This window comes from Syngnathus scovelli, chromosome 13 (genome assembly GCF_024217435.2).
Source record: "Syngnathus scovelli strain Florida chromosome 13, RoL_Ssco_1.2, whole genome shotgun sequence".
Taxonomy (NCBI): domain Eukaryota; kingdom Metazoa; phylum Chordata; class Actinopteri; order Syngnathiformes; family Syngnathidae; genus Syngnathus; species Syngnathus scovelli.
In genome coordinates, this window is record NC_090859.1 from 9,950,337 (window position 1) to 9,977,126 (window position 26,790).

A 26,790-nucleotide genomic window follows, 5' to 3' on the forward strand; every position below is an offset into this window, starting at 1 on the left:
ATTCACACTTTCAGGTTATTTTTAAATTTGCAAATTAAATGAGTACAGATCTGACAACGAAACAAAACGTTGAAAGGGGGCTGGCTAATATGTCAGATTAATAGAATTTCGTAATTTTTTAAAAATATTTTTGACTATTATGGGCGTAGCAGGTGATATATTTATGGAGGGATAAAAATGTAAAAAGGAAATCCTCCGTTATGTTAAGTAGGGAAAAATATCGCTTGCAGCTGAAATGTCATTTCAAGTCCTTTTTGATGAGGGACAATTTCCTGCTGATTTAATGACAGAGCATTTAAAAAGTTGTGAAACAGACTGAAGACTTCACTCTCGGTTTCCCCTCGGTGGCCCCTATCTGTCGATAAGGCCGAAAATAAACCAGCGACGGGCGATGGCGGCGCCTCACTGGGGGAACGGCTTGGCCCTCGCACGCATCATCCCTGCTTTTCTTTAACGGCGGAAAATAATCACGCTATCTGGGTGACGAGCCCAGCTCATGATATCACCTCTTGGGGAAAACAAGAGGAAACGCGTGCCAGTTGCTCTCATATGCGACCAATTATTTCACGGTGAAGTCGAGTTGTAGGGGGGCGGGAGGGCGACATTTTCAACCATTAGCCCTTTAGCTCTGGGATCAGACTGAGGGTAATAGTGACTAAACACTGAATAAACACATTTGGCTAATAGGTCATTCCGAACCTGAAGCGGTAAAGTTGGCCCCTATTGGATCTCGTGGACGCCATTATTGGCAATGTGTGCACAAGGGGCAGGCAAAAAGTATTACTGTACCTATTTCTGCACAGTTGCTGCATTTTTATTTTTTGATGATTTTTTTTTTTCAATTTCCTGCTGTGAAACTCAGGAAAAAAAAGCAAAGTCTCTATTTATTTTTGACACACAATTGCAATAGTTGGAGTGATTGTCAGTATTCATGGAAGAATTAATAATTACAAGATAAAACAAGATGAGTTGTCATAATTGTTTTCATAAAAAGTGCAACAAATCTGCTCCAAATGCGATTAAGCAAAATGATTCTGAAAATTCAGGTTACAGGTTTTTTTTACATTTATATATCTATACTGTTATGCAATTATGCCTTTATTTAACTTCCAATGTCAAAAGTAAATGTGTAAATAAAACACATCCAAGAGGTCAACTTATTTAGATCTGCACCAAAATTTTAACAGATTCTTCACTTGCCTCCTCCACCAAAAATTCTGTGGAAATTCGTGACTGGGTTCATTTTGGCATAAACTTAGTTTTAAAACGGTTAGATGTAGTTTACATAACCTGTGCATCTGTATTTTCCAACTACAACACTGATTATTTCTTGAGCTATGTAATACCAAGTACTTTATGGAGCACAAGTTCATTTTTTTAAAAACAAAAACCGCAAGAAAATCGACAATAGACATGGAAAAAACTGCAGTTTTCTGATTATAGCTTTTCAGTTTTGGAAGCAATACGATGTTTTTTCCTTTTCGATTATCCCTTAAGAAAAATATCTGCTGCTGTTCTGCGTTATGTTTGAATATAAGCAGATGATACTTTATAACTGCATGGGAATCGTGTTTTGTGGAACCTTGGCTGAGCTCGGGCGTCTGCGAGCCATGTAGCCGTGCTTCGTGGTGCTAAAAAGTCAAACACGCAGGTTATGTCGCTGCTCTCTCGCAGCTCTGTTTACTTTCCGCAAGCAGGGGCGATCTGGAAGTGTTTGGCCAGGGGGAGCCGTGCTCACTGGGAACTATCAAGCAATTCACATTTTAAACTATTTTGATATCGGGCCCTGTGGAGAGTTGCTCTTTCCTTGAGAACATGACTTGCCTTTGGGCTCTGGGGCCTGCTCGCACGGCCCGAGCAGTAAACACAGGCAGGGAAGTCTATTGCGTCGTGAATTGACGACGGCGAAAAGTAGGGAGGGGGGGGGGTGGTTAACCCTCCTCAAAAATCTCACGATCGTGAGGAGGGTTATCCCTGTAAACGGGCTGCAGGGAGGAGATCAGTGTAGAGTGACTTAATACCTCACACTAAGGAAAAACATAGAGACTATAAATAGACTTGCACTGCATGTGATTTTATTATACAGCAAAAAAAGAAGAAATAGGTGTTAAGTGGATATTAAGTGTTGTAACTATTGGACAGTAATTTACAAAATTAAAAAAAATTAAAAATTCATTGAGTTAATACTGAAAGATGATTACCACATTTATTAGTATAATATTCATATATGCAAACATATATTTTACTGTTTATATATATATATGTATTATTTATTCATTTTATTTATTATATTAATTTTTTTTTTTCAGCGTATAAATGTTGGCATGGCAACAGGTGGGCACACAGGTTCTAGAATTTAAATGTTCTGCTGTTCTGAATTGAAATGTTTTATTTGTCACTCGTTACACCAGCGTGATGGAACATAACTTTCATCAACACGGGTCACTGAGTGCACATTAAAAATGATCAATTATCAATACTGCTCGTAGCATAGCAATAATTCATCTGCACGTTTCCGTGTGACTCTCTGTTCATTTCTGCTCCCTCCTATTTATTTTTTTGTCTGTGTTGTTTTCTCAGCATTGCAATGCATCACTTGACATTACCCAAGCAAGTTTGAGATGCAGCGCATCAGCTGAAAGCAATTTTGGTCCTGAGCGCAGCTGCCAGGCGGATAAGACTTTCCTTCTTTCGTTTACTTTGAAATGTTCCTTCCCCCCTTCCCCACCCCAACTTCCAAAATACACAAGGCAGCCAAATTGCTGACATGTGTGAGAGGTGGGGGCAGCGAGGCTCCTGCATTTTTTCATGCCCCCACTACGCAAAAGTCCACATTGTTTATTTAAAGAACGCTGAACACTTTAGCACTATTAAGCAACATGTCATATAGTAAACTAAAGGTTTCCTCTCAGGAAAAATCCCTGACAGTTTATTTTTCTTCAGCAAAAAGTTGGTTTTGACTCACAAGCTGCCTCCATGCACAAGTAAGCAACGGGCTTGTGAAGTGGACGACACTAAGGCACAACGTAAACGTGGAAATGTTGCGTTTATAGTCGGGGTGAGACGAGACTATCTCTGGCCCAATGCGAGGAACACGTGATTAAAATTCCCCCAAAATATATTCTCATAAAATAAAGCACAAGAGGAATATTACTTTTTTTGTTCAGCCTACAGAAACACACAAAAGCAAAATTGTGTGTAGTGTAAAAAAAAAGAAATACTGAAATTAACTAACAAGCGTCCAACAGATTTAAAAAAAAAAAAAAAATCCTGCATAATATTTTGAAGCAAATTTCGCAATCAAACAAATTACACCAATAGCGTACCATTACATGGTATCGCCTTTCCCGCAAAGGGTGCTGGTTCGAATCCCAGCCAGTGCCTCATCATAAACCATTTCCAGTCTCTAAACCGAATAAAAACTGTTTGCAAATTCTATAATTCACAGATACTGCAATTTAATATGTAAATAATACCAATAGGGGAAACAAAACATGGTCCTCTAATATTTTCAGAACTGGGTAATGACAGCCAAGAGTCAGCTTAATGTGCGTCATCCAAGGACGAGGAGGGGCAGGGAGGGAAGGAAAGAAGACTTCCACGGGGCGGGAAACTCGCTATGACCGATAGCCCGCCGGGCCCCACTGAGTCAGCCGACGCTAGGAAGCAGCTAATATACCTTGACATGCGTAGGAAACCCAAAACTCGGCGAACGCTCCGTCAGATAGGAGCCACCCAGAGGAGTGTGTAGCCTGAGCCGCCGTGTGTCCTCTCTAACTAGCACTGTTTACATGAGTCCGCGGCCGAGGAATGCTCAAGTATACCTTGAAGAAACCACAAGCACAACAGCATTAGCAGCACATCAGCTCCCCACCATGGGAACGAGTCAACTCTGCTCGGCTACCAACAACTGGCAATATTTTGTCCCGTGTGTGTGTGTGTTTGGTGCATAGGATCATATCCTTCGGTCAATATTAGCTTGGATGCTGTAATATTGTCAGCTGAGGCTTAATGGGAATTGAAAAGGGCAAAGTGACTCCTATGTGGATTTGAGTCAGGACTGATTTTCAGAAAGTAGCTCCAGTGACATGATGAGAACGGACAGTTTGGAAACAAAAAAGCAAGTTGTGTGCAAAGCTACGCTGCTGACTGCCAGCAGACTTTGTTTTTACAAAAAGACTGGGAAACCAATAGTTGACCAACTAAAATACTTAAACAGCCATTTAGATACTTATTTTTGTGTGGGAAATGTTTATGTGGGGCACTTAAGTGAAACACAAGAGAGATACATCAAAACATGTTTTTTAAAAAACACTTTAAAGAAAAAAAATATTCAAATTTAACTCCAGGATTATCAATATGAGACCTCAACGAGAACTTTTCACTGCCAGCCCAACTAAAATGGATTTTTGACATCTCGATCCATCAATGTTAGTGAGAGAATTGAGGGATTAGCAAAACCCGCTTGGATTAATTAATCTGGCGTCCTTCTGGTGATGTCACGAAACAATCTAGATCTATCAAGAGAGGTCCTGTTTTATAGCTCAGAGTCTTGTTCACACTACCTCACACAAAAAAACGATTCTGTATCATTTCCCTGACAAGAAGGCCAACGAGTATAAACAAGCAAAAAATGAAACGAAGGAAAGAATGACTCGAGGTTGAGCGTGCACACGGTGCAGCTGGGTAAGGTCTGTTTGGCCCCCGAGACCAGCGAAACAGTTAGATAAAGCAAAGGAGATGACAAGGTGAAGGCATATTGGCTCTGACTTACAGCGAGAGAGGAGAAAAAGAAAAAAGGGGGGGGGGGATGTTGGCACGCAGGGAAAGTGAGTCTGCGGTAGACTCGTAAATAGCCGGAGGGACAGAAGGGATGGAGAAATGGAGCTATCAGCAGAGAAGCGATGAAGGTCTGGGCTGGAGCCAACGTAAACACACGCCGGCCCTCGAGGAGCTGCGGCAACATACGTGCATGAAACGGCCTTGTCCCGACATGATATGTACAAACACACAAACATGTAAACACTTAAGGCTGCGCTTTTATATGCACACACACATGTATGAACACGCACACACACACGAAGAAGGCAAGTTCCCAAACCGCAACATCTTGAGTGTTAAGCCGTGTGTCGTTTCATTTCATCACATACTTCACATTAGTCCACTTTGCTACGATACCACAGAATAAACACGCAACGCCCCGCAAGAAAAAAAAAATGGCTGAAAGTTTTATTTTTACACGTGAAATAAACACGTGGGAGAGTTAGCGGCGCCTTGTAGAAAATCGCTTTTAGGCCATCCTGACAGCAAGACTGTGTGTGACGCCTCCATTAACGCGCGACTGAGCGTAGCTGCCGCGCCACAAAACGATCGCCCTCCTGTTGCGTCTTGTTTTTGACCGGTCGACCAACCAAACCGACGTGGGCTCGGTGTTTTCATAAGCGAGGCATTCAAAGGTGTTTGGCGAAACTGTAGCGGGAATAGAGCGTCTGCCAAGCATGTCCGCCTGGAATGCAAAACACGAGTCGCGGTCGTCACTCTGGGCGCGTTGGGAAATTCACTCTGATGCCCTTTGAGAGCGGGAGTGGCAGATTGTGCGCCACTCAAATTCATTTCAAAACGCAGCCAGCTGTCATGTTTGAGTAGAAAAAGTCATTTTCCCAAAATGCTAAATTGTTCACAAGCAAGAATGGCAGGAAGAAGTGCCTATTTTCTAAGTTTGGTCATGTGACATTCACAAACAGAGCTGTGATTGGTCCTTACCTGGGCAACTGTGATGTCATCAGAAAGTGGCAAAATGGCCGCCCTCTTTAGATAGAAAAAAAAAATGGGTGGATTTTGCTGCTTAATTCATTTTAATTTATTAATAATACCGTGTTTAGACTAGAGGGGTCAAAAAGAGCATATTATTGTAAAATAAATTTTATGGTTGACTTCTTCTTTAATATTCATAGAACGCTAATCCCTAAAAGGAGCATGAAGCTACTTACCATTTGGTTGGAACATGTGGTCAAACACGGATAGGCTTCATGCTTTGATATACAACACTAATCCCTGCAAGTACAAAGAAAATCAGTTGAACAGGAAGAAAAGTGCCAAAAGTAGTGTGAACCCACCCCGTTAGACTTTTGACCTCACTTACCTCAAATTGGTCGGGATCAGGTATCAACGTCACACATTGCTTGTATACTTTTGATACAAAACAAACGCACCCCCTGAAAGTGAAATGAGAAGTTGATCACTGCTCAAAATGCTGAGTTCATATTCGGCCGTCAAATTAGATTTAAAATAACCTGGGTTCGTTCTTTCAAACAATTTGTTCCTTTAACAGATTGGAAAAATGCAGAAATAAATAGAACCTACATTTTGAGCTATTCTCCTCTCTTCTCCACACAAGTGGGGGTCATGGCACTTGTGGCCAGTGGATGTTTTGCCGCATAAAGCAACAACCTGCATGATGGTTCAAAGCCAAGTGCAAAGGAGGGGGGGGACATGAAAGTAGCACTCAGTAGATCACAAGGTGAAATGGCAAGGAGTGTAAACAGATAAAACACGCCTCCATTTTGGGGTCCATCTCAAGCGTACCCTCATTGGGGGCTCTTAACCAAAGATGACTCTCCATCCATTTGCGGAAAAAGTAGACATCTGCCACCCTTGCCGCTCATCTCCCATCCAAACATTGCGTCCACTGCGACACCACACATGGGGAATAACGACAGGCGTGTTCCAAAGCGGCCGGGTTGTTTGAGTATTTTAGCGTGTCCAGCTCCCAGGCGGGCTGTTGCTTTGTGAAAGCCCCGTATTGTATTTCTTTCCTGTGCCAGAGCACGTTTCCTGTGGCGCTGGCGTGTCAAACAACGATGACCCGCCGCTTCCTGAGAGTCGCATGGAGGCGAGGCCCTGCCACGAGCCCCGGGGGCTCCGAACATCCCCACCTCTCCCTCCCAGTGCTTTCAAGTCATCCCCCACCTTGCTTCTACAGCATCTCACCCCCCCCCTTATCCCTTTCTGCTTCCCTCTATCCACACCTCCTTTCCTCTTTCGATTCAAGCTTCCCTCCTCCCCTTTCTCCGTCTCTTTTCAGGTCATAAGAGGTTGTCAGACATTTCCCGTGCACGTCGTTGATCCAGACCACACCTTGGAGGGGGATTTCTTCTTCGGTCACATGCAAGTGTTAAGTCAAATGCCCGAAAATTGGGGATAGGCATGATAACCAATTGAAGTGGTAGCAATCGTTAGAAATTATTTGCAAATTCAGCAGAGGTCAAGCGGCTTTGCATTCCTTTAAGTTTTCGTTCGGGAATCTTTCAGCTCAATACTAAGCAACACGCTTTTGAGTGTTTATTTTGATGATGTCAGGACTATCACTGCATTACTGTTGAGCCTTGAACGTTCTGCTTTTAAGAGACATTTCCAAGTAAACACCTGTAAGTCTTGTGTTGAGCTGCCAATTGGAGCTCCCTGTAGAAATCAAGAACAAGGCAAGGTTAAAAACTTAACCTGACTGATGACTACTAGCTTACAAAAAGACCTCCCTCGCAAATGAAACTTGGATAAAAGAGGAATAAATAAAAAAATAAATCCTGTTTTGCTCACACATCTGTTTGTAGGGTCAGCGAGGCTTTTGGTTGGCTTCGCTTTCCGTCTCATTTGGAGGTCATGGCGTACTCGTGGGCTCTGCGCACGTGAGCTCGTGACACAGGCACGCTTTCCGCGCATCTCCTAAGTGCTTCTTTTTACACTCCGTCCCGTCCGGGTCAGGGATCAGGAAGCGAGCTGGGAGAAAAGAAGGAAGCAGAAGCAGCTCTCTGCGGCTGCAGGTAGTCACCTTTTGTCTCGACCTTCAACCCGAACCTTCAATCAGGCTGACTCGGACAAAGCGCAGATGTGCATGAGCGGTGGCACGCGACCGCCGCTTTGAGACAAAAAGACATAAAAATCGTCTTAATTTATTTCTTTATTATGTGACAACCGCGTTGACGTGTGACATTTACAGAAGTAGACAGGAAAGCTGTATGAATCACACAGCTTTCCTTTCATCAAAATCTATTTTATGAAGCCAGCAAAAGCTCTGTGCAAAAGCAACTTTTAGACTCAAACATCAAACTGCTTCTATGGGCACATTTCAACATTTTGGCTGCTTTTGGACAGAGCCCGTGACCTCACCAGGTCCAAAAGAACAACCTGCTGCCGTATTTGGAAGGCTCGAGTTTACCCTCGATGGTCGGGTTGGGCTCGGGGCGCGGACGGGAGTGGTAGGGGTTCTCAGGTAGGGGCCTCGAAGTGGAAACCTTGGTCACCTAGAAAATAAAGGAGGCACATGATTTAAAGTACCAGAATGCTTAAAAAAAAAAGGTTAAAAACATGGAATACATGTACAACTGTTTAATACTTTCTATGGTGCTTTTATTTAATATTTGTGTTTGATAATAATCACCTTAGTTGAAATATACCTGAGCCTTTCTTAGCAATCAAAGCAGTTGGAGTACTTAAAAACAGCTACTCGAGATGGCAAATGAAAAGTGTTTTTTCTCACTACCTTGACAGACGATTTGTTTTTTTTTCCTGTCAAGTTGCTGAACAACTGCTGAAGGTGAGGCAGGAGCGTCGCAGTGATCACAAGTTAGCTGCCATTTTCCACCTCAACTCTAAAACGTTGCGAACAATAGCTTTGACTGACAAGGGAAACTTGGAGTGGAGCGGGGACAAAAAGCCTGATTTGTGAAATGTACAGTTAGGTAGATGCAATCAGAGGCTCCTCTAATCAACACGAAGAACGGCAGCTATCAAACGGAAGTGCCGGCTAACGAGGCTCACCTTCGACAGATCTCCCAGCTCGGGTCTCTCCCAGCCCAGTTTGTCAAGGACGCAGTTGTCGAAGGATTCCTGTTGCTTGCGGCAATAACGCAGCTCGGCCAAATTGGAATAGTCTAGGCAGGTCCAGTACTCGGTGAACGACTCGGCGCAGTTCCCCTTGATTTGCCTGACGGGCACAATTGAGCAACAATGACAACTCTCGTAAAGCTTTTTAAATTTAGATCTGCAAGGTGGCTAGATTTTAATAAAAAATGTAAGACTTGAATTCATGTTGTACCTGAAGAAGTTAAGGGCACACTCGTTGACTTTCCTCCCTTCTTCGAGACACTTGCGGGGGTCTTTCTCCTCCCAGCGGCAGAGCATGAACTCCTTGTTGGGTTTGTCACATTGCGAGCCATAGTGGTGAGCGGCCGCCTTCAGCACCGCAGATGACACATTGATCTGGACGTACAGAAATGAAATGCATTTACAGTTCCTCCATATTGGCAAACAACTATTCCCAATATGCTCATTTAATAATGCAATTAATCTAAAGTGTATATATTTCAGAACGTTGGAAGAGACTCGGGAAAACCCACATTAGTATGGCGAAACAGTAGACGAGTCGAACCCCATAAATGTGAGACATATGTACTAACCACTTCACCACCGTGCTGTCCTAATACACCAGCTAACCATATTGTATTTATTTTCTGATAAGCATTGCAATATTATTGAAACATTATCTCTGTTGAAGCTTTTAGTACAGTAAACGAAAGCTTAACTTTCAAGGTTCAAACGTGTCATATTAGGTTGTTGTGATTGACAGAAATTAAAAACATAGCAGACATTAAAAAAAACATATTGGTAGCTTAGGAACAATTCTAATTAACTTCTTACTGTTGTACTGTTTACGTGCAACTTGGTAGCTGCAATATAATTTTCTCTTAACGTCCTATGGCTAATGACAAATAAGAAGAGTTTCTTACAGTAAATATATTCCAATAAAGTACAAGCGACAGGTATTAGCGGGAGAGCTAACAAGCTAGCTCAAATGGGGGAAAATTTCCATTCAAACGGCTGCTTACCTCGTCCACCTTCAGCTCCTGCAAATCGGGGAGTTCCACCGGCATGACTGCATGTGTGTGTAACAAAACACACGCAGAGAAACCAACGAGTGGGACAAAACTTTGAAGGTCTCCTCGTCTTGCTCAGGACGAGCGACGAGGCCGCCGAGAAGGTCAGTTTTCACTTCTGTCAACTCGTCGCGTGTGGATGACGTCACGACTAGCGACATGGACACCACAACACGCATGCGCACAGGAATCCAGTTTAAAAATGTTTTTATAAGTATGTTTTTTTTTTTATCTAATTTGAGATTTTTAATGAATTGTATTCGTTAGAATGTCTCAGTAATAATAATTTCAATTTCAGTGAGAGAAAAATATCACCACCCCAGACAACATGTTACCATGGTAACGGTACACTCAGATAATGTCACTCTTTAAAACTATTGAACGTTTCTTGCACGTTATTGCGACAATATTTTTGTCTGTTTGGTGGGGAAACATCTGTTTCTGTCTCTTGTGTCATAGTAAGTGCAGAAGGGGGGGGGGGAATATTTTGAGCGGACTGGTCATTGAAAGTAAATTAAGAAATAAAAATGGAGCTCACTGGAAGCAGTTATAAAGGGCCTACTCTAAATGGCAGGTAAGCTACTTTAATTTAATCAGTTTCATTAACACTGATTGATGCGTGAAAGCCGTAATTTAGTGTCTTAATCATTTTCAGTATTTATACATATTTGAATAATTCAGATTTGCAGATGCAGACTATACAAATGTTGACGTGGTGGTCTATTGTGTGATCAGGATGGAAGGAGAAGGGGAGTACACCTTCCCATCTGAGACCAAGTACATCGGGGAGATGAAAGATGGGATGTTCCATGGTGCAGGGGTGCTCCACTTTCCAAATGGAAGCAAATATGAGGCCACCTGGGAGAACGGCATTGCCACGCAGGTGTGTGTGTTATTTTTGTGTTTGTCTGCACACATCTTCACATCAGTTACACTTCAAATTACATCTGCTACATGTTATTGCAATCACTCATTCTTGTAGCGGCTATTAGGTTTCTCTACGCCGTACTTGACAAAGGTGTATTCTGTCTTGCTCACGTGCATTTACAGCAGCAATCAATTGCAATTATTATCATCAATTCAGATGAGGGTCACTTCAAATGATAGTCACGGTGAACCGTGACTAAATTCAGCCAAGACTTCCCTGCACCTGCATTAATGCAACTACGCTAAGCCCAAACATTAAATCTGGGATGAGTAATGCAAGAGCATTTTGAAAAGAATAACCTTAATATAAAAAAAAATAATAATGTCAGATTTATCTTGGGTTGGGTACAAATGAATGCCATCGATTGATTTGTTTTCCATGTAGAGACAAATGTAATGGAATTTTTGTGATTGGGCACTAAGCAAAGAAGCTGTTTCTAATAAACAACATTCCCTAACAATTTTTATTTTTTTTCCTCTTATGAGCTTTTGACTATACAAACACACGCACACACATACTGTAGACATCAATTGTTTACCAGAAGGCAAATCCCATTGTCTCCCATTAGATTGGAATATCCATCTCGGCCTCTAAGAACAAGGATGGAAAAAAAAAATTACATTTAGCACGTAACCCCCAGGGTCTCACGTGTAACATTTTTGGGTTGGCTCGAACAAATAAGCCCAATGTGGTTCCACATTGTTATGAAGAGACCGTTATTCCACATGTTGAATAATTTGATCAAATTGCATTATTTGAGCAAACATTGTCTTCCACTGTGATTTCTTAAAAAAAAATAAAAGGGATCATTCACTTTTGCTGACGGGCTGCCGTACCAAGAGAAGGAATGGGATTACTGCGACGGCAACGACAGACGCTTCTACACCGAGAGATGCAAAGGCCTTCGACCAGCAGGTTGACATTTGACCTTTAAGACTTCACCTTTAAGATTGAGTGATGTCATGTTTGTCATTTTATTTTTTCATGAAGGTGAATCCCAGCTTACTGACCTGCACCCCCCACGTGAAATTCCTGAAGGCTGTTATGATTGTGGAGATGGTTTTTATGACCCCGCTACGAGAACGATCACTTCCTACGATGGGACTTTCCTCAGAGAGGCTGGTGAGATAAAAGTGTCATTCACATACTGCCTAATGATTTTTAACATTTTGATAATCGTGTCAACTAAAGATGTTTTGATTACGATTTCAACCACCGATTCTGATACCGATAATTCATGAGATCGGCCGATCACAGAGCTGATTATAATAGATTAAGTTGTCTTATTTTTTTCAAATTGATAAATCTAAAAAAAAAAATCATAACCAAATTTCCAAAAGTATGTGTGTGTTTTTTTTTGTTTTTTTTAAATGCTCCTGTATCCTGTATGGATTTATTTTCCAAGCCAAGGAAGTGTAGGGGCATTTGTCAACACACGTGTAAACTCAGGATTTATTGCCTCATGGCTTCCCGTCCAGGATGCAATGATGATGGGACACGGGGAAGGAAAAACCCCCTAATCCAGAGCAGGGCACATCTTAAGGAAAAAGGAAGGAGTGGGCGCATGTTGCTCTTCTAATGGCCGCATGTAGGACAAGATGCAACTTGATGATAGATCCGGCTTAACTTCACTCTGCCTCCTTTAGTTACAGTTGATGGGTAAGATGGGCAAACATTCCTACCTGGCATGGTGCCAGGATGCAGAACAATAAGATCCTCGGTTAATATTCCCCTAGAGGTCATGGGTTATTTTTGGACACTCACAGGAGACCGCACGTACTGTATGCTTGACTGAGGTGGGAGAAAGTCACATAAGTCTCAAGTCTTACTGCACTATTTTTTTTAAACCACCCAAACATTTTGTCAAGAAGAAGCAGAAATATATTTTATGCCAGCTGATGGGTCTCAGTGGAGATTTAAATTCAAACAGGTGACAGCAGTGACCTAAAAGTTCTCCATGCAGATGTAGAGCCAAATTATGAACTGCCATGTTGATTTTTTTTTTTTTTTTTAGTTATGGAATTAATTACAGTTTGTGTAGGCTAATTTGTAAACAGAAATCTCTTCGGGCAACCTAACAGGCAGCTGCGGGGCTACCATATTGTTTGGCGCACTTTCCTGTTTCTGGGATAAGCACTTCCCTTCGAAAGGCCTCCACTGTGAAAAACATTCCAGTGCCAACAAAAACACCTCTAGTGACTTAACCACAGGGCCCTCCCTTTGTCCGAGTCAGGCTGAGGTGTTCCGTGGACAGATAACATCAACCTGGGCCTTGAGAAGTGGAATATTTGAAACGCTGGCTGCGTGTACTGTAACATCTGCGAACATAAAACACCATTTGGGTCTCATCCAAAGAGCGGTTGCGCATGGATGATCATTTTTAAGATGTGTATCAAACCAGATGCTGTGTTGTTGTGTGATATTATCATAGAAGTGAATTGGGCACAGATGACTTACACATGTACTATCGTTTCATTCCATGTGTTGACATTTTGTTTTCACAATAAGATTGGAAGACTTCAAACGCAGACGTCTCCATTTATTGTAAATCGACTACGTACATATTTTATTCTAAAGTTAATTCGAAATTTCATCGGATTATGTAAATCGGCAAAATGTGAATATTTACCAGCCACCTGTGTGCTCGATTTAAGCCAACTTAAATTGCCACTATCCAATCTGAAGAGGGCGCTATTACTCGGAAGACGTGAATAGGGGTCAATCTAATCATCATTAATGCAGGTTTTAGGGGGTCTCCTCTTGACCCGGGGACGAGGTACATGTAGTCCACCGTGATTACATTTTACAACCACAAATACGGATGGAAAATGTTTGCAGCTGCTGATAAGTTCAATTGACCAAACCCCCCTTCCCCTCCTGATCAGGTAGGAAAAAGATTGGGGGAGTTTTGTGCTTCAAGTGGCTGTTAGCGTTGACGCCCGTCGCTGCCAAATTACACACAATCAGTCGGCAAACGGGACCTGTCCCCCCCCCTCCCCCTCCCTTGCTCGGCACAATGGAGCACCCCAAAGCCCCACGCGTGCTCCAACCTTTCGGGGTGAGGCCTGCACGGCGCTCAAGTGCATGCAGCTGCGCGCGCTCCAGAGAAGGGTGACTTCCCCTGCAATTAGCTTCACATTTCACTCGTAACAATTGCCGAACTGCGGCATTTTCTGCTCTTCTGGCAGTCCTTCTTTGGCAGAAGACAAAAAAAGGGGGAAAAAGAAGGGGCCGTCCATTTTGTCAAGGCTTATTGTTTATGGGTGTCTGAAGTGGCTGTGAGAAGTTATTTTCTCCTAATTGTGAGGCTTATCTTGATTTGACAAAATTTACTAGCCATGTGAATGGCACTTCACTGCTCAAGCTGCCTTTTACACACAAAGTGACCTGCGTTTTTAATTTGGCGGCTCAGTCGCTATTATGTCTCCTTTCATGCTGGGCGCGATTACGATTCCGTTTACAGACCGATAGATTTTTAAATGGCGGTCAAGCGGAAGACATTTTCCAGGGGGCCCCCGTCGAGCCTAATTTGATGTACAGTGAACCCCCGTTCATTGCGGGGGATACATTCCAGATTCACTCGCTATATGTGAAACTTTACAGTAGACCACATTATAGAACTTTTTTTTTTTTTTTATAATAATAGTCAAAGATAGCAATGATGTGCCAAACTGTCCCCAGGAATATTATAACATTTAAAATAAATCCTATATTTTATAAATTCAATATCAAATGTATTTCTTGTTTTTAAACAGATGACTCAGAACACGAGTGGATATTGCGAACCTGTCGAGTGGCAGACGAGACGATTTCCGACTTCTTCCAAGAAGAGGCTTCCTGTGTGAACCTAAATGAAGACGAGTCAATTGTTGTTACATAATACTGTAATGTTTGCAATAGTAAAGCACTTTTTGGGTCACTCAGTTCAATAAATAATACATTTAATGGAAAACTGATCAAGTTTAGCTGTTATCATTACACTTGCCAGGCAATTTATTAGGTTCCAGTACCTGCTACTTGTTTGTAAGGCCAGGTAACAGAATCCCGGAGCAGACTTGATCCGATTTGGAAAATACTCGGAAAAACCACGAGATGCATAGAATCAATCATTCAGCACCATCACGTCGCTGCAACTGCCCTTAAATAGCCGCTAACTGGGAATAGGTGACAGGTGTGTCTCACTAGCGCCCTGCAATGGAGGCAGAAAAACTATAAAAATAAAAATTTCTATAAAATACATCAATTTATTTTGTATCTTTAAACCTAGACTTTCACAAATATGATAATAAATAAATAAAATCACCTAATCACCCTTTCGTACCCCAAAATACTGTTAAATGCAGTAACAAGTAAACATGCTAACGTTAGCTTATAGCAGGGGTGTCAAACTCATTTTTTTCGCGGGCCGCATTGTAGTCATATCTTCTTTCGGAGGGCCATTATGTCTGTCAACCCAAATAAATGTATGAGCACCTCATATTATATACAGTAAAAGCTACAAAACAAACTGACAAATAACTCGTTTTCGAATCAGACGAGTAAAAACTGGTCAAATATTTAAAAAAAAAAAAAGATACTATTAAAAGTGAAGACAATTTGCAATTTTAGTAATGACACACGAATTTATGATGATCTGAACAGCTCGATTTATTTTTTTCTTTAAAATGTGGTCCTGAATTGCTTACGTATCCGATATTTCGCAATCGGACAGCATCGGAGACAGACATGATGCTAATCCTATTAGTCATAGAGAATGACCACCCAAGTCATCACATTCTGTTTTATTGCGTGTGTTTACACAAAACATCGATGATGCACAGTCTATCAAATAAACTTTTGTTTTCGATTCATTGTTGTTGTTTTTTTTCATTTTATTTTACAAAAACCAAACAAAAGTGCTTTACAGGGATTTTTTTTCCATCTCAATAAATACAAGGACGTTGAGGTTCACGTTGGATCTGCTTCTTTACACGATGGCCTTGGGATTTAAGTACATGATGCGCAGACCTTCCCCAACACACACACACACACACACACACTCACACACACACACAAAAAGTCACATCTTACTAGTAGGTTCCATTTTTGTCATTTTTGTACCAATACTGTTTCACTCCAAGCAAAGACAGGCATTATTTTATTTCCTTTTCTTTTCTTTAAGGAATGATTACTTTGACCAGTCTGTTTATAGAAACCTGAAATTGACAAAATACTTTGTGCTTTGCGGTCATCCTTCATTTTAAGCCATTGAATCCAATTGACATAATCGGCAATTGGAAATGACGCCTTGGGAGACAACGGGGTTTTGTTGCCGCGAGTCATTATGGACGATGAGTAAATTTCATTTTGGTGGACTTCCAAGGTCTTGCTGACCACAGTTTGAGCCCACCACTGTGTCAAATCCCCCCTCCCACCCGCTTCATTCGTTTGCAGACCTCCAGAGGCTTCAGTCCTTCTGCTTGAGTCACTTCCACGCTTCCAAAACTCCTCCCGAGTCAAAACGATTCCACTTGTACGATGTGGGTGTGATCAATGACATCATACACGAGGAGGCGAAATATTCTCTCGCTCGGCCGAGCCGACTCCCGCTCGACCTCATGGTTGCCACGCGGGCATCAGTGATTGGAGGTCAAGGGTCAGCGTGATGGGGTTTGCAGGGGTCCGAAAAGGTCGGGGTGGTAGCGGTGTGCTAGCGGCTGAGGGGCAGCTGGGGCAGCGACATGGCCTGATGGGGGAGACTCTGCGAGGTCAACACGGAGAAAGGGTGACCTGAAACATACACACACACATTGTGTATATTAAGCATGCAAAGAAACAGGTGTTTATTTATATATCTATATAACTGTGTTTAATTTATACAGTTTTTGTCACAAGTATTTGCATTCATGATAATATGTCTTCAATATTATTCAATACAATTATTTTGTAAATATATTTCATTATTATAACTATATTAATTATTAATTATTTTATTATTACATTTGTTATTTTTGCAAGAGGTCAAGTACTATGTGGTATTATGATTTTTATTATTGTCAAAATAATCAAGTGTATGCTTTATTAATAATTTAAATATAATCATATTAGGTGCAAATGCAAAGTGATGAGTTTTTAATTGCTGTAATTATTTTTATTTTGAATGTTGCTAGAGTCCACAGTATTTTATTTGAAATTATATTTCACCATAATTGTAATAATTTCATTATTTATTTTATTCATAATTCTAACTTCAATTCATGTGATATTCAAGAGTCAAGTGAATATAAATTATTTTGTTTTATATTTATATTATTTGTGCATTTTCTATTATGAATTTACATGAAAAGCCAAAACACGCACTGTCGATGTATCCATGTAGGGCAACCATGCGCGCCCGGTCTGGGCTGCCGAAGGGGGAGTAGTGAAGGTCATCGGGCAAAGACGAGGGTATCCTGGACTGGGGGTGACCCTGAGGGCCCCCGCTGTGCTGGGGCGTGTGCTTTTTGTGTCTCGCTCTGCAGTTTTGAAACCACACCTATGAAGAGTGATGCAAGAGCATATTGAACAAACGGGGACAGTCTTTTTCCATTTCAGCATCACAGGATGTGTACTCACCTGTATAACCCGCCTGCTGAGACCCGTCATGTCGGCTAGTTTTTGTAACGTTTGAGCATCTGGGTTGTTGTCCTGGGCAAACTGGGCCTGCATGATCTGCACAGACATTTGCAGTAGCACTAAGAAACAATTCCATGATACGTAAAACATCCATGTTGGAAAAAAATATTTCAATGATAACACTAATCAACTGCAAATTTTAATCAGAGACGTGCAATACTGATTGTACCATGTGGAGGAAATTATAGCTAAAAAAATTCTGAAAACAATTTCACCTGTTGCTGAAACAAAAATATTTATAAATATGACTAAACATATTATTATGAATAAATACGTTTTAATTTACCTGTAGCTGTTCCGCAGTGAAAGACGTCCGTGCCCTTTTGGCCGGTTTGGGTTGATTGTCTTGTTCTGTCGGAACCGCTCCCTCTAATGTGATACCATTACCTGAAAAAGCCCAATAATTATAATTTTTTTTAATAAATTATGGTCATTCAATTAATCCAAGCAGCCACTCACCGCTCTCCGCAGCTCGCTTGAGATTCTCCACCATGGTGTCATAGTGGATCCTGCAGAGCACCTTTTCTTCCACCAGTCCAAACTCCTCCCCCGTGGAAAGTTGCCTCTTGCAAGAGTAGCAAGCGAAACACGCCAAGTGGTACGCGTTGCCTCTGGCGCGCCGCACCCAGTCGCTGGCGTAGATCTGACGCCCGCAGCGGGCGCACTTAGTACCAAACCTACTGTGAGGGACAGAAGAAGAGAACCTCTGAGGAACAGGAAACACAATACAGATCCATGCTATCATGGCTAATATGTTTTGGGAATGTGAGAGGAAGCCAGGGGACCTGGAAAAGGCCCACGCAAGCACAGGAAGAACGTGCAAATTCCACACAGGACTTGGAAAATTAAAACTGTAAGGCAGACGGACTCACCACTTTGAAATTTGAATTGAATTGAAAATATTTTTTTAAATTCAATGCTAGCATTCTAATTAAAATGACTGAGCTGGAAAATTGCCATTAATTTTAAATAATTTTAAGTAAAATTGCTATACTGGGATATATAGGTTTAAAATAATCTGTCATTAATTTGGGGGAAATTTTACGTGTAAAAAATACGACGGTGTCGGTGCTTGGTATCGGTATCGGTGACTACTGGAGAAGTGAGTACTGTGAAATTATTTTGACACTCCTGAAGGCTTCAAGGTTGTGACCGGATTGCAAACCCAGACGAGATCAGAAGGCGGACGTGCTAAACACTACCACAGCGCGCTCCCCAACTATTTGCCCGACTTTATGGAGGCTTGAAGAAACCTTGTGACTTAAACATAAAGTCTCCCAGTTGAGCTTTAAATGCAAACAAACCAACACCTGCAATTTCCTGACTGATGACTGAAATCCCCGACACACACGTGTGCACTTCACTATGGCAGTTTCCCAGAGTTGAAAATGAAAAAAGAGTTTATGACATCACTCCGTGTAGCGGCTGTAACCGATAGTAACAGTGAGGTCAGGCGGTATTATACAGGAAGGATCGGTATGGAGACGGGTGGGGGGGGGGTTGTTGAGGGGCACCAAGCCAGCGGATGAGGCTTTTGGAAAGCGAAGGTAAACGTTGCGAGGACAACAAATGATTAACGACAGCCGCGGCTGAAATGAGGCGTTAATATCTGAAATAAACACATGCTGCTTGTTGGAACTGTTCACTTGGTGGTAAATGTGCTTGAGGACAGAATGAGACAAACATTGTGGTGATGGAGGCACAGCAGACCTTGTAGGTTTGATGACGCAATTTTTTTTAAACATCTGTAAAGCAAATATAATAGATATAAAATATAATTTATTTCTATGTCAAGTTCATTAACATGACACAGTTTGAAATGTAATTCAAATGTGTCCCTACTTAGACACTTGATAGACAAAATAATCAATTAGCACTCAAGCTAGCCTTCAATCTTATGTCTGTGTTGGATTTTTTTTTTTTTAATTCCTGTATTGGATTATTTTGGTGTATAAGAACTTCAGACATCATCAATAACATCAGATATCAATTTCCCTATGTTCTATTTCCCAAAAGTCAACTAGTTATTAGTCTTCTGTGTTTTACGCTAGTGGTCAACAAACCACGCGGTTTTAATTAGCATCTTGCTAATCAGTCAATTTACAGAAAATTTACGACTTGCTTGTCTGGATCTGCACGAGTCAGACGACAATAAATTAGTCACGAATGAGAATAGCGGAAAGTCTTGCTAGTTTTGGCTAGTACGATTGCAGGTGGTCTTATAATCGTTCTACCAGCAGCTCCATCCAGACTGGTGGCACAAACTTCAAAATGTCAATGTTGTTCAATTTGACTTCATCCAAGATAAACAAAGACAGCTATTGCATCATGACACAAAGCTTTTTGTGAAGGAGACATAAAAGTCATAATATCCACTACGACTACAAAAGACGAGGAGCAAGAACACAAAAAGCAGGGGAACATCGAGACACGCTTGTGAGATGTGAAGAAACAAAAGCAAAGGGAAGGAAAGGGGGGAATTAGGGATGGCTGGTACGACGGCGGCGGCGGCGGTCGGGGGATTTGCAGTGGGGGAAGTACAAGGGTTGCCACTTGAGTGGGTTTTGGCAGAAAACCAGCCCACTCAAGTCCACTCTGTCTGGGATGAAAGCCCACTGTTGTGCCCTGAATCCTCACAAGCGTCTTCTCCTCTTTTGGGTGCTCCCTCCATCCATCCATACAGTTATATTCAACTCCTCTAGTCTATTTATAGCCTAGCATAGCATGCCTGAAGGTCGCGTTTACTTCCTTAAGTGGTGGGAATTTGATATTCTTACCATATGAGGCATACATAAATAACGGAAAGAAATGAAGACTAAATTGTCCAGCATACACATCTTATTAAAAAGTCTGCCATTTTTTGGAGTTCCAATCAATAAAGTCCGTATCCTGTAAAATGATGTTAACAATAAATTTCTCCATTCATAGTCACGATAATAAGTCAGTTGTGGTGAATAAATTTTGCCTAAATAGTCCAATAAATTCATTCTGGCGACAAATGGACTTTGTGGCTTATAATGTAGCGTAGTGGCGCATGGTTCCGGATTGTTATGGCGAGCTACCATCGTGCGATACAGTAAAAAGCAAAACATTGTGGGGTCGAGCGACTAATCTAGCATGACAGCTTGTCAGCTCGATACTCTGTAGACAAAACCCAGAGAACGCTGCAAATCATCACTCATTTCAAGGCCCCCGCCTCCGCTATCTCCCTTCCCTATTTTTCTGAATCAAGATCCCAGAGTTAGAATAATATTAAGAGCGCTTATTGGAAAAAAATAAATAAAAACATACCATCTAGCATTTCCTTTTTTTTTTTAACTCATTCACTACCATTGACGACTATATACGACCATTTTAACTGGACTGGCAATGAACGAGTTAATCGCTTGTGATTTTGTATCAAGCCTACAAAGGAAGATCTATAAATAATCATTTCAATCATGCACAATATGCAACATTAATTCAGGAAGTGTGGAATAATTGAGTCTTTGTATGACAGATGTCTTATTATCATTTTTGATTAATTCCAAAAGAGAAACGTGCAATTCTACATGCGGCTGGTTGCTATGGAAACCTAATCACCTAACCAGAGGTGGGTTGATGAGTAATTACTGCGACAATCAGCCACACACACGCACACGTTTCGCTTAACAAAGCTAGCTCCGGGTACAGTACGAGCACCCCGATGTGCTCCTGATTGAAACAGCGATGCCACTTCCTGTGTGTGTGTGTCTGTGTGTGTGTGTCTATGTGTGTGTAAGATCCTAAATCCTGGAATTTAGGTTTGAGCAGCACAGCGAGAACTCTGTCTTGCACTTCTATCCTAACGCATACATTAACTTACTCCATCTACCTCATCTCAACGCAAACACACACACACACACACACACACACACACACACACACACACACACACACACACACACACACACACACACACACTCTGATTTCCTGCCATTACGTCCCATTAAAGCAGCTGTCAGTCCAAAGCCAGATGAGGGAGTGACATAGATGAGGAAACATCTCCAGAGGTTTTGAAAGTGCGCCCAAAAAAATCCGGACACACTGTTTAAAGTTAAATTAGAGAAAGGGGGAAAGAAAAAAAAACAAATTGGATTTTTTCTATTTACAGAGGTGACGATCATCACTGCTGCTTAATAAAATTGCCTATTTTCATTCCTGATATTCGCAGTGACGAAACATATAATTATGCAAATGAGTACCGACCTTTGTCTATTGTCAAACGTTTTGAATTTTTTTTTGTCATAACAAGGAAAGTATCTGTCTGTCCAGTTCATTGCTGATGAACATCTCACCATGTGACAACCATTTCGACCTTTCCTAACCACTTCTTCGCTCGCATATACTCAACGTCCTATTTTACATATTTAATAATGGCTCACAGTCAAAGGAGCAGTTTGGGGGCGCAAGAGGTGATCGGTGAGGGAGCGTTTAAACGGAAAGAGGTCAACTGGAGTATTAGTACCAAGATGGCAGAGCAAACAGAAATGTGTGTTGTGAAAATAATAAAAAGCAAATGATTGACAGCTGCTGGACATGCGTAAATAAACACAGAGCCCGGGGTGTGTTTGTGTTGCTGTGTCAAGCGAGGTGATGTACAGTACATGATTGGATTGCTATACACAAATCGGGCCGTGTGGATTGAAAGGCCGACGTGTCTGTTCGTTTAGAATAAGAATCACATTCGGATGATAAAAAAAAGGTGCTGACCAGGCACTCGGGGCGGTCTAATTGCTGGTCTGGAGGTCTGGGGTGGAGGACAACTAATTGCTGGTGATTATAAACCTCAGCCGTGGTTTTGTGTCAGGTTTCGATCACGCGTTGACATTTGTGTCCTTACGCCAGGATTTTCAGGCCGAAACGCAAACACATTAAATGATTCTCAAAAGTGAAAGAATCACTGGCTGAGTACAGTTTGGTTGCGTTTTAATTTTCGCCATCAATGCATTTGGGGTTAAATTTATAAAATATTTTAGTTCATTCAATAAAAAAGTCATTCTCGGTCACATGTTCCAGCTTTACATTTAATTCGGCACATGTGAGATCAAACTGTTTATAGAAAACAGTAGAAATCCACCATCTTGCTCTCCGCCCCCTTATCCTCTTCCAAAATGATGAAGTGACAACACCCTGTGTTTGTCCCTGACTGATTGCATCATACATGCATGTGTTTTTTTATTCGAGGAAAAGAAAAGCTCAAAAATATGTTTTTTTTTTCATGCTAGCAGTCTTAGAGACAGTTATTATTGTATTTTATCTAGTTGTATTATTTTACACCTGTTGATTGCGGTGCTATCCAGGTTTTTGCTTTCAGTGTGATTGCAGAATGATCAAAAACTATGTAAACAAGAAAAATAATCTTTGTTTTCCTGCCTTATTATGAGCAAACGGACATTTTCCCACCTTGATTTGGTCACATTGCAACGTCTTTATTGTTGTTTATACCTGCATGTAATATTACACTCAAGAAAATGTAAAATGAGGCTAGATTCATAAATATAATTAACCTCATTTTAGTATTGTGTTCATAGGTAAAAACACAAATAATAATACGTTTTTATATTTTTTATCAACTCTTTTATTGACCTATTTATGAAATGTCTTTCTTTCAAAATAAAATATTTTTCAAACAAAATACATGGGTCTAATTAAAAATATGTTATTTAATGTTGTGTTTGTTGTTATGTTATATTTACTATGCTGCTCGTACGCAGGAATAAATAAGTAAATATTCCATGATAATATTCAAGTAAAATAAAATACATAATAAATAAATAAAAACTAATTCAGTAAATACAAGGATTCATGAAGGTTAAATGGGAACTCTACGTCATATTTGCATGTATTGTGCACATTATATTTATTTAAAAAAAAAATTATGCGCGTCGTTTGAAGCAATCAATCTATTTTGTGAGCGTCTCAAAGAGGAAACCAGCATTAAAAGAGCGTGTGAGTGTTTGATGATAGGAGATTTTATCAAAGATCAAAAAATGGTGTTTTGCAAATAAAGTCGTATCGTAAACTTACCCTACCTGAAATAATCCATTTTACAGAAGATCTCCTTGTTTTTGATGTAGCAGCTACTGTGCTGACGTAACGACGTCCGGCACACGGAACATTCCAGGCAGCGCACGTGCCAGATCAGGTTGTTCACCTGCGCGTGCACGCAAACACACACACACAAGCACACATTCCCAATTTTTTTACACGTAGGAATTATATATCGACACGTATTTAATTTAACATGAGAAATAATTAAAAAAAAAATCGAAATGAAAAGAGCGATTGAATTCGTCTCTGTTTTTGCGGACACCATTTTGTATTCATTGATAAATGGATAATCGTTCCGTAATTTATTACCTGTTTGGCAAATCATGTTAATATCTGCTAACATTTAAGAAAGACAAATTGTAATTTTCATTTTTTTAAAAATACTGCCAACAGGTTTAAAAAAAACGTAACAGTTATTATCAACCTCCAAATGTGTCTATATCGTAAAATAAATCAAATCTGGCATAAACTATTCGTTTATTTCTGAAAATACAATAGACACGTGTCTATTATGCAGCGCAGGATATACAGCGGAAGCTTTTAAAATTAAAAAAACGAATTAAATTTCATGGTTTCAGATCAGAACTTGTATTAGCAAAAGTGAGAATTGTTTCATTCGAAAATAATCTTGATGGATACAATTTAGCAGCACGGTGTAACTACAATGCAAAAAAATATATATAATCAAAATGTCATTTATTATAATGATTGTACCCTTATTCGTATTTTTCAATTTATTTATTAATAATTCCATGTTCAAATGTCACGCAGAAGAAAACGAATAAAATGTGAAATTCTTTCCAAAAGAAATGGTCGCCATGTTTGTAGTTTTGTTTTGAAATTCAGCATCCAGGCCTCCAACGCAAGAAACGAAGACCTCAATCATAAAATCAACATATGGAGGGCGCTCACCTTGAGCAGGTATCGGTCCAGGATCTCCAGGCCGCAGCTGGCGCACACGTTCTTCCCGGTGGAGTGCCCCGAGCTGGCGGTGGAGGTGGGCGAGCACACGGAGGGCGTGGACGGCGTGCTCGGAGAGGAGCGCGTGTCCTCCCGCTCCATGTTGGACCGCTGGGACTCCGCGTCCGACTGAGACTGCGTGGAAGAAGGGGGTGGGGGGGCACCCACGAATCAGAACCGAGTGTCACACACAAATGCACATGCACACGCACTCACACGTGCACGCTAATTTGCACTGAGATAGCGTTTGCTCGTCTGGGTGACGTGGACAAAATTAATAAAGAGTGGAAACGTAATTTTTTGTAAATTACCAAAAGCCAAAACAAAAACTTTCATTCTTTTTTTAGTATTATAAATTATTTCATTTGTACTATTCTATTATATAATTCCCGTATAATTTTCATGCACTATTTTACAGTATTTTGTATTATTGTTTAATTAAATCATCATCAATATTATTTAAAGAAGTACATTTTGCAATTTAAAAAATATAAAACCTAGTTTCATTCTTTTATGTCCAAATTATTCCTCATGCAAAAGTTCTTAATGTACAATAACGTGCTTCATTCATATTAGGACACTGTGTGCTTTTATAATATTTCATATTTCAGAATTCATTTATATCTTCCTGTAAATGTCTTTTGACAGAAATATAGAGATTTTCCGATCACCACATTATTCAAAACAAATTTCAGCGCGCAATGATTTTCAAATAGCTCAACGTGCAGTCTTTTTTTTTTTAATGAAATAAAATAATGTTAGATCGATCTTACCATTTGCGTTTGTTTGGAGTCCACGCTGCAGCCCGCAGCACTCTGACGCTCACTGCAGATCACCTACAGCCAAACCGACAACTTCATCAAGTATGTACCTTTCCACGACTGTCATCCTGAATGATCTGTTTTATACACTCGCTTTAATAACCCCCTCCAAGCACCCCCCCCCCTCCCCTTTGGCAACAGAAAGACACCTTTAAATGAAGCGATCTCAAATTGGCTGTCTGGAATAATAGCGTTTTTCCCTTGCAATCCAGGACACGCGTGGAGATGAGGGGAAGGGGGGTCGGGGGGGGGGGGGGGGGGTCGAGGGGGTAAACTACCTGCAATTACAAATAGCTGGCGGATAAGAGGTTGCACAAGTGTCTATTTCATGTGCCAATCAGGAGGCAAGTGACGGATCAAGCAAAGAGTTGCAAATGTGATTTCTCTTCAACCCCCAGCACTTAAATGCGTGGAATTAAAATCCTATTTTTTTTTTTTGTCTATAGGTGTTATACTGCATTCAAAAGCGAGTTTATCGACTTTAAATTAAGAGCTCAGCGTAATGTCAAACAAAAATAAAAATATTTGGGATTTAAATATAGAGTCTTACCTGCTTCGTGGTGGACAGAACCGCGTTGCCCTCTGACAGAGGGGACAAAACTTCATTTTTCCAGTACATCAATCCCCTGGAGCCTCAAAGCGAGTAGCAGTCAAGCCGGGGAGAAGATGTCGATGGGCGGCCAACTGAGCTTCGACCATCCGATGCTCGCACGAGACGATCCTCTCCTCCTATTTTTTTTTTTTTTTTAAACCAGGTTTATTTCTCCTATCCCGTCTTTACGAACGTCGTTCCTCCCGATGCTCCTCTTGCGTGCTGAAGCAAAAACTGCGTTTGCGTAGTGGGAAGACATGCAGGCATGTGCGCATATGCGCACCCTCCCCTTGTGCACGCTACGTCTTCGCTCACTGGTGGGATGGAGTTGTGACTTTACAGGAAGTAGAACTTGCACGCAGCTTCTTATCCTCCACGCAAACGCTTTCCAAGATGCACGAGCGGGTGGGGACTGAGAGCCTGCAAAGAATAAAGTTAGATGTCCGTGGACTGCCTCTTTTGGGGCGGGTGTCTTTGCATGCATGCACATTTGCATATCTCAAGATTAACTGCGGAAAAACGAGCAATTAAAATGACAGAGTCTTGATATGTCATTGGAAACGCAAAAGCACATTTGCGTCTTTATTCATTTAAATCACGTGGTTTAACTTGCTTATACACATAATTGTTTTAATTATAATGTTTGGTTTGAGTTGAACGCATGAAAATTGAAACAATTGCTGAATTACGACACAGAAAACATTTCAGAATATACAATACATTTTATTTAACTCACACAGGTGCCAAATGTCAATATTTGCAATTATTTTGAAAGGGGAAAAAAATAAAATGAAGTAAAAGAGCCCACACACGTTTACATTGTCTCCAAAA

General features: G+C 40.9%; 4 protein-coding genes and 1 long non-coding RNA gene across 10 annotated transcripts in view; 1 reads left to right on the top strand and 4 right to left on the bottom strand.

Annotated features, from left to right (window-relative positions):
• Positions 1-7,782, bottom strand: part of si:ch211-243g18.2 (uncharacterized protein LOC559906 homolog) — a 33,083-nt gene extending 25,301 nt beyond the window's left edge. For 2 of the 5 annotated variants that reach the window (XM_068652788.1, XM_049739124.2), the window contains exons 1-3: positions 6,364-7,782; positions 6,143-6,215; positions 5,991-6,054 (exon numbers count right to left, since the gene is read on the bottom strand). The gene's annotated coding sequence lies outside the window, so the exon portion shown is untranslated. Of the gene's footprint in view, positions 1-5,763; positions 5,809-5,990; positions 6,055-6,142; positions 6,216-6,363 lie in introns of all 5 variants that reach the window. The other 3 variants (XM_068652790.1, XM_068652789.1, XM_068652791.1) reach the window with 3 other exon arrangements.
• A 157-nt stretch (positions 7,783-7,939) lies between these two features.
• ndufa8 (NADH:ubiquinone oxidoreductase subunit A8) lies at positions 7,940-10,074 on the bottom strand. The gene is made up of 4 exons (XM_049739224.2): positions 9,885-10,074; positions 9,095-9,258; positions 8,818-8,983; positions 7,940-8,300 (listed from the first exon to the last, which is right to left on the bottom strand). The coding sequence occupies exons 1-4, from the start codon at positions 9,927-9,929 to the stop codon at positions 8,163-8,165; spliced, it is 513 nt and encodes a 170-aa protein (XP_049595181.1). The 5' UTR covers positions 9,930-10,074; the 3' UTR covers positions 7,940-8,162.
• Positions 10,075-10,365: 291 nt separating this feature from the next.
• Positions 10,366-14,816, top strand: morn5 (MORN repeat containing 5). The gene is made up of 5 exons (XM_049739220.2): positions 10,366-10,506; positions 10,668-10,815; positions 11,664-11,775; positions 11,851-11,982; positions 14,616-14,816. The coding sequence occupies exons 1-5, from the start codon at positions 10,460-10,462 to the stop codon at positions 14,738-14,740; spliced, it is 564 nt and encodes a 187-aa protein (XP_049595177.1). The 5' UTR covers positions 10,366-10,459; the 3' UTR covers positions 14,741-14,816.
• Positions 10,498-14,766, bottom strand: LOC125980171 (uncharacterized). Its single transcript, XR_007485544.2, has 3 exons — positions 14,647-14,766; positions 11,399-11,450; positions 10,498-10,790 (listed from the first exon to the last, which is right to left on the bottom strand). It is a non-coding gene; the product is annotated as an uncharacterized lncRNA (long non-coding RNA).
• An 810-nt stretch (positions 14,817-15,626) lies between the features above and the next one.
• Positions 15,627-26,348, bottom strand: lhx6a (LIM homeobox 6a). 2 transcript variants are annotated; one of them, XM_049739143.2, is made up of 9 exons: positions 25,918-26,348; positions 25,320-25,382; positions 24,499-24,681; positions 23,568-23,689; positions 17,974-18,191; positions 17,801-17,901; positions 17,455-17,550; positions 17,200-17,374; positions 15,627-16,629 (listed from the first exon to the last, which is right to left on the bottom strand). In XM_049739143.2, exons 1-9 carry the CDS (start codon positions 25,984-25,986, stop codon positions 16,550-16,552), a joined length of 1,107 nt encoding a protein of 368 aa, XP_049595100.1. In that variant the 5' UTR covers positions 25,987-26,348; the 3' UTR covers positions 15,627-16,549. The 2 variants fall into 2 exon arrangements, with proteins under 2 accessions (XP_049595100.1, XP_049595099.1); XM_049739142.2 differs by having other exon boundaries at positions 17,974-18,194; positions 25,918-26,347.
• Between the last annotated feature and the right edge of the window lie 442 nt (positions 26,349-26,790).

Coding starts and splice junctions, on each gene's coding strand:
- ndufa8 (XM_049739224.2), bottom strand. CDS start 9,929: ATGCCGGTGGAACTCCCCGATTTGCAGGAGCTGAAGGTGGACGAG. Junction 9,259..9,884: donor AGGAGCTGAAGGTGGACGAG/GTAAGCAGCCGT, acceptor CTGTACGTCCAG/ATCAATGTGTCATCTGCGGT. Junction 8,984..9,094: donor TGTGCCCTTAACTTCTTCAG/GTACAACATGAA, acceptor TGTGCCCGTCAG/GCAAATCAAGGGGAACTGCG.
- morn5 (XM_049739220.2), top strand. CDS start 10,460: ATGGAGCTCACTGGAAGCAGTTATAAAGGGCCTACTCTAAATGGCAG. Junction 10,816..11,663: donor AGAACGGCATTGCCACGCAG/GTGTGTGTGTTA, acceptor AAAAAATAAAAG/GGATCATTCACTTTTGCTGA. Junction 11,776..11,850: donor CAAAGGCCTTCGACCAGCAG/GTTGACATTTGA, acceptor TTTTTCATGAAG/GTGAATCCCAGCTTACTGAC.
- lhx6a (XM_049739142.2), bottom strand. CDS start 25,986: ATGTACTGGAAAAATGAAGTTTTGTCCCCTCTGTCAGAGGGCAACGCG. Junction 17,551..17,800: donor TCACTGCGGAACAGCTACAG/GTAAATTAAAAC, acceptor ATGTCTGTGCAG/ATCATGCAGGCCCAGTTTGC. Junction 17,375..17,454: donor TCAGCAGGCGGGTTATACAG/GTGAGTACACAT, acceptor CACTCTTCATAG/GTGTGGTTTCAAAACTGCAG.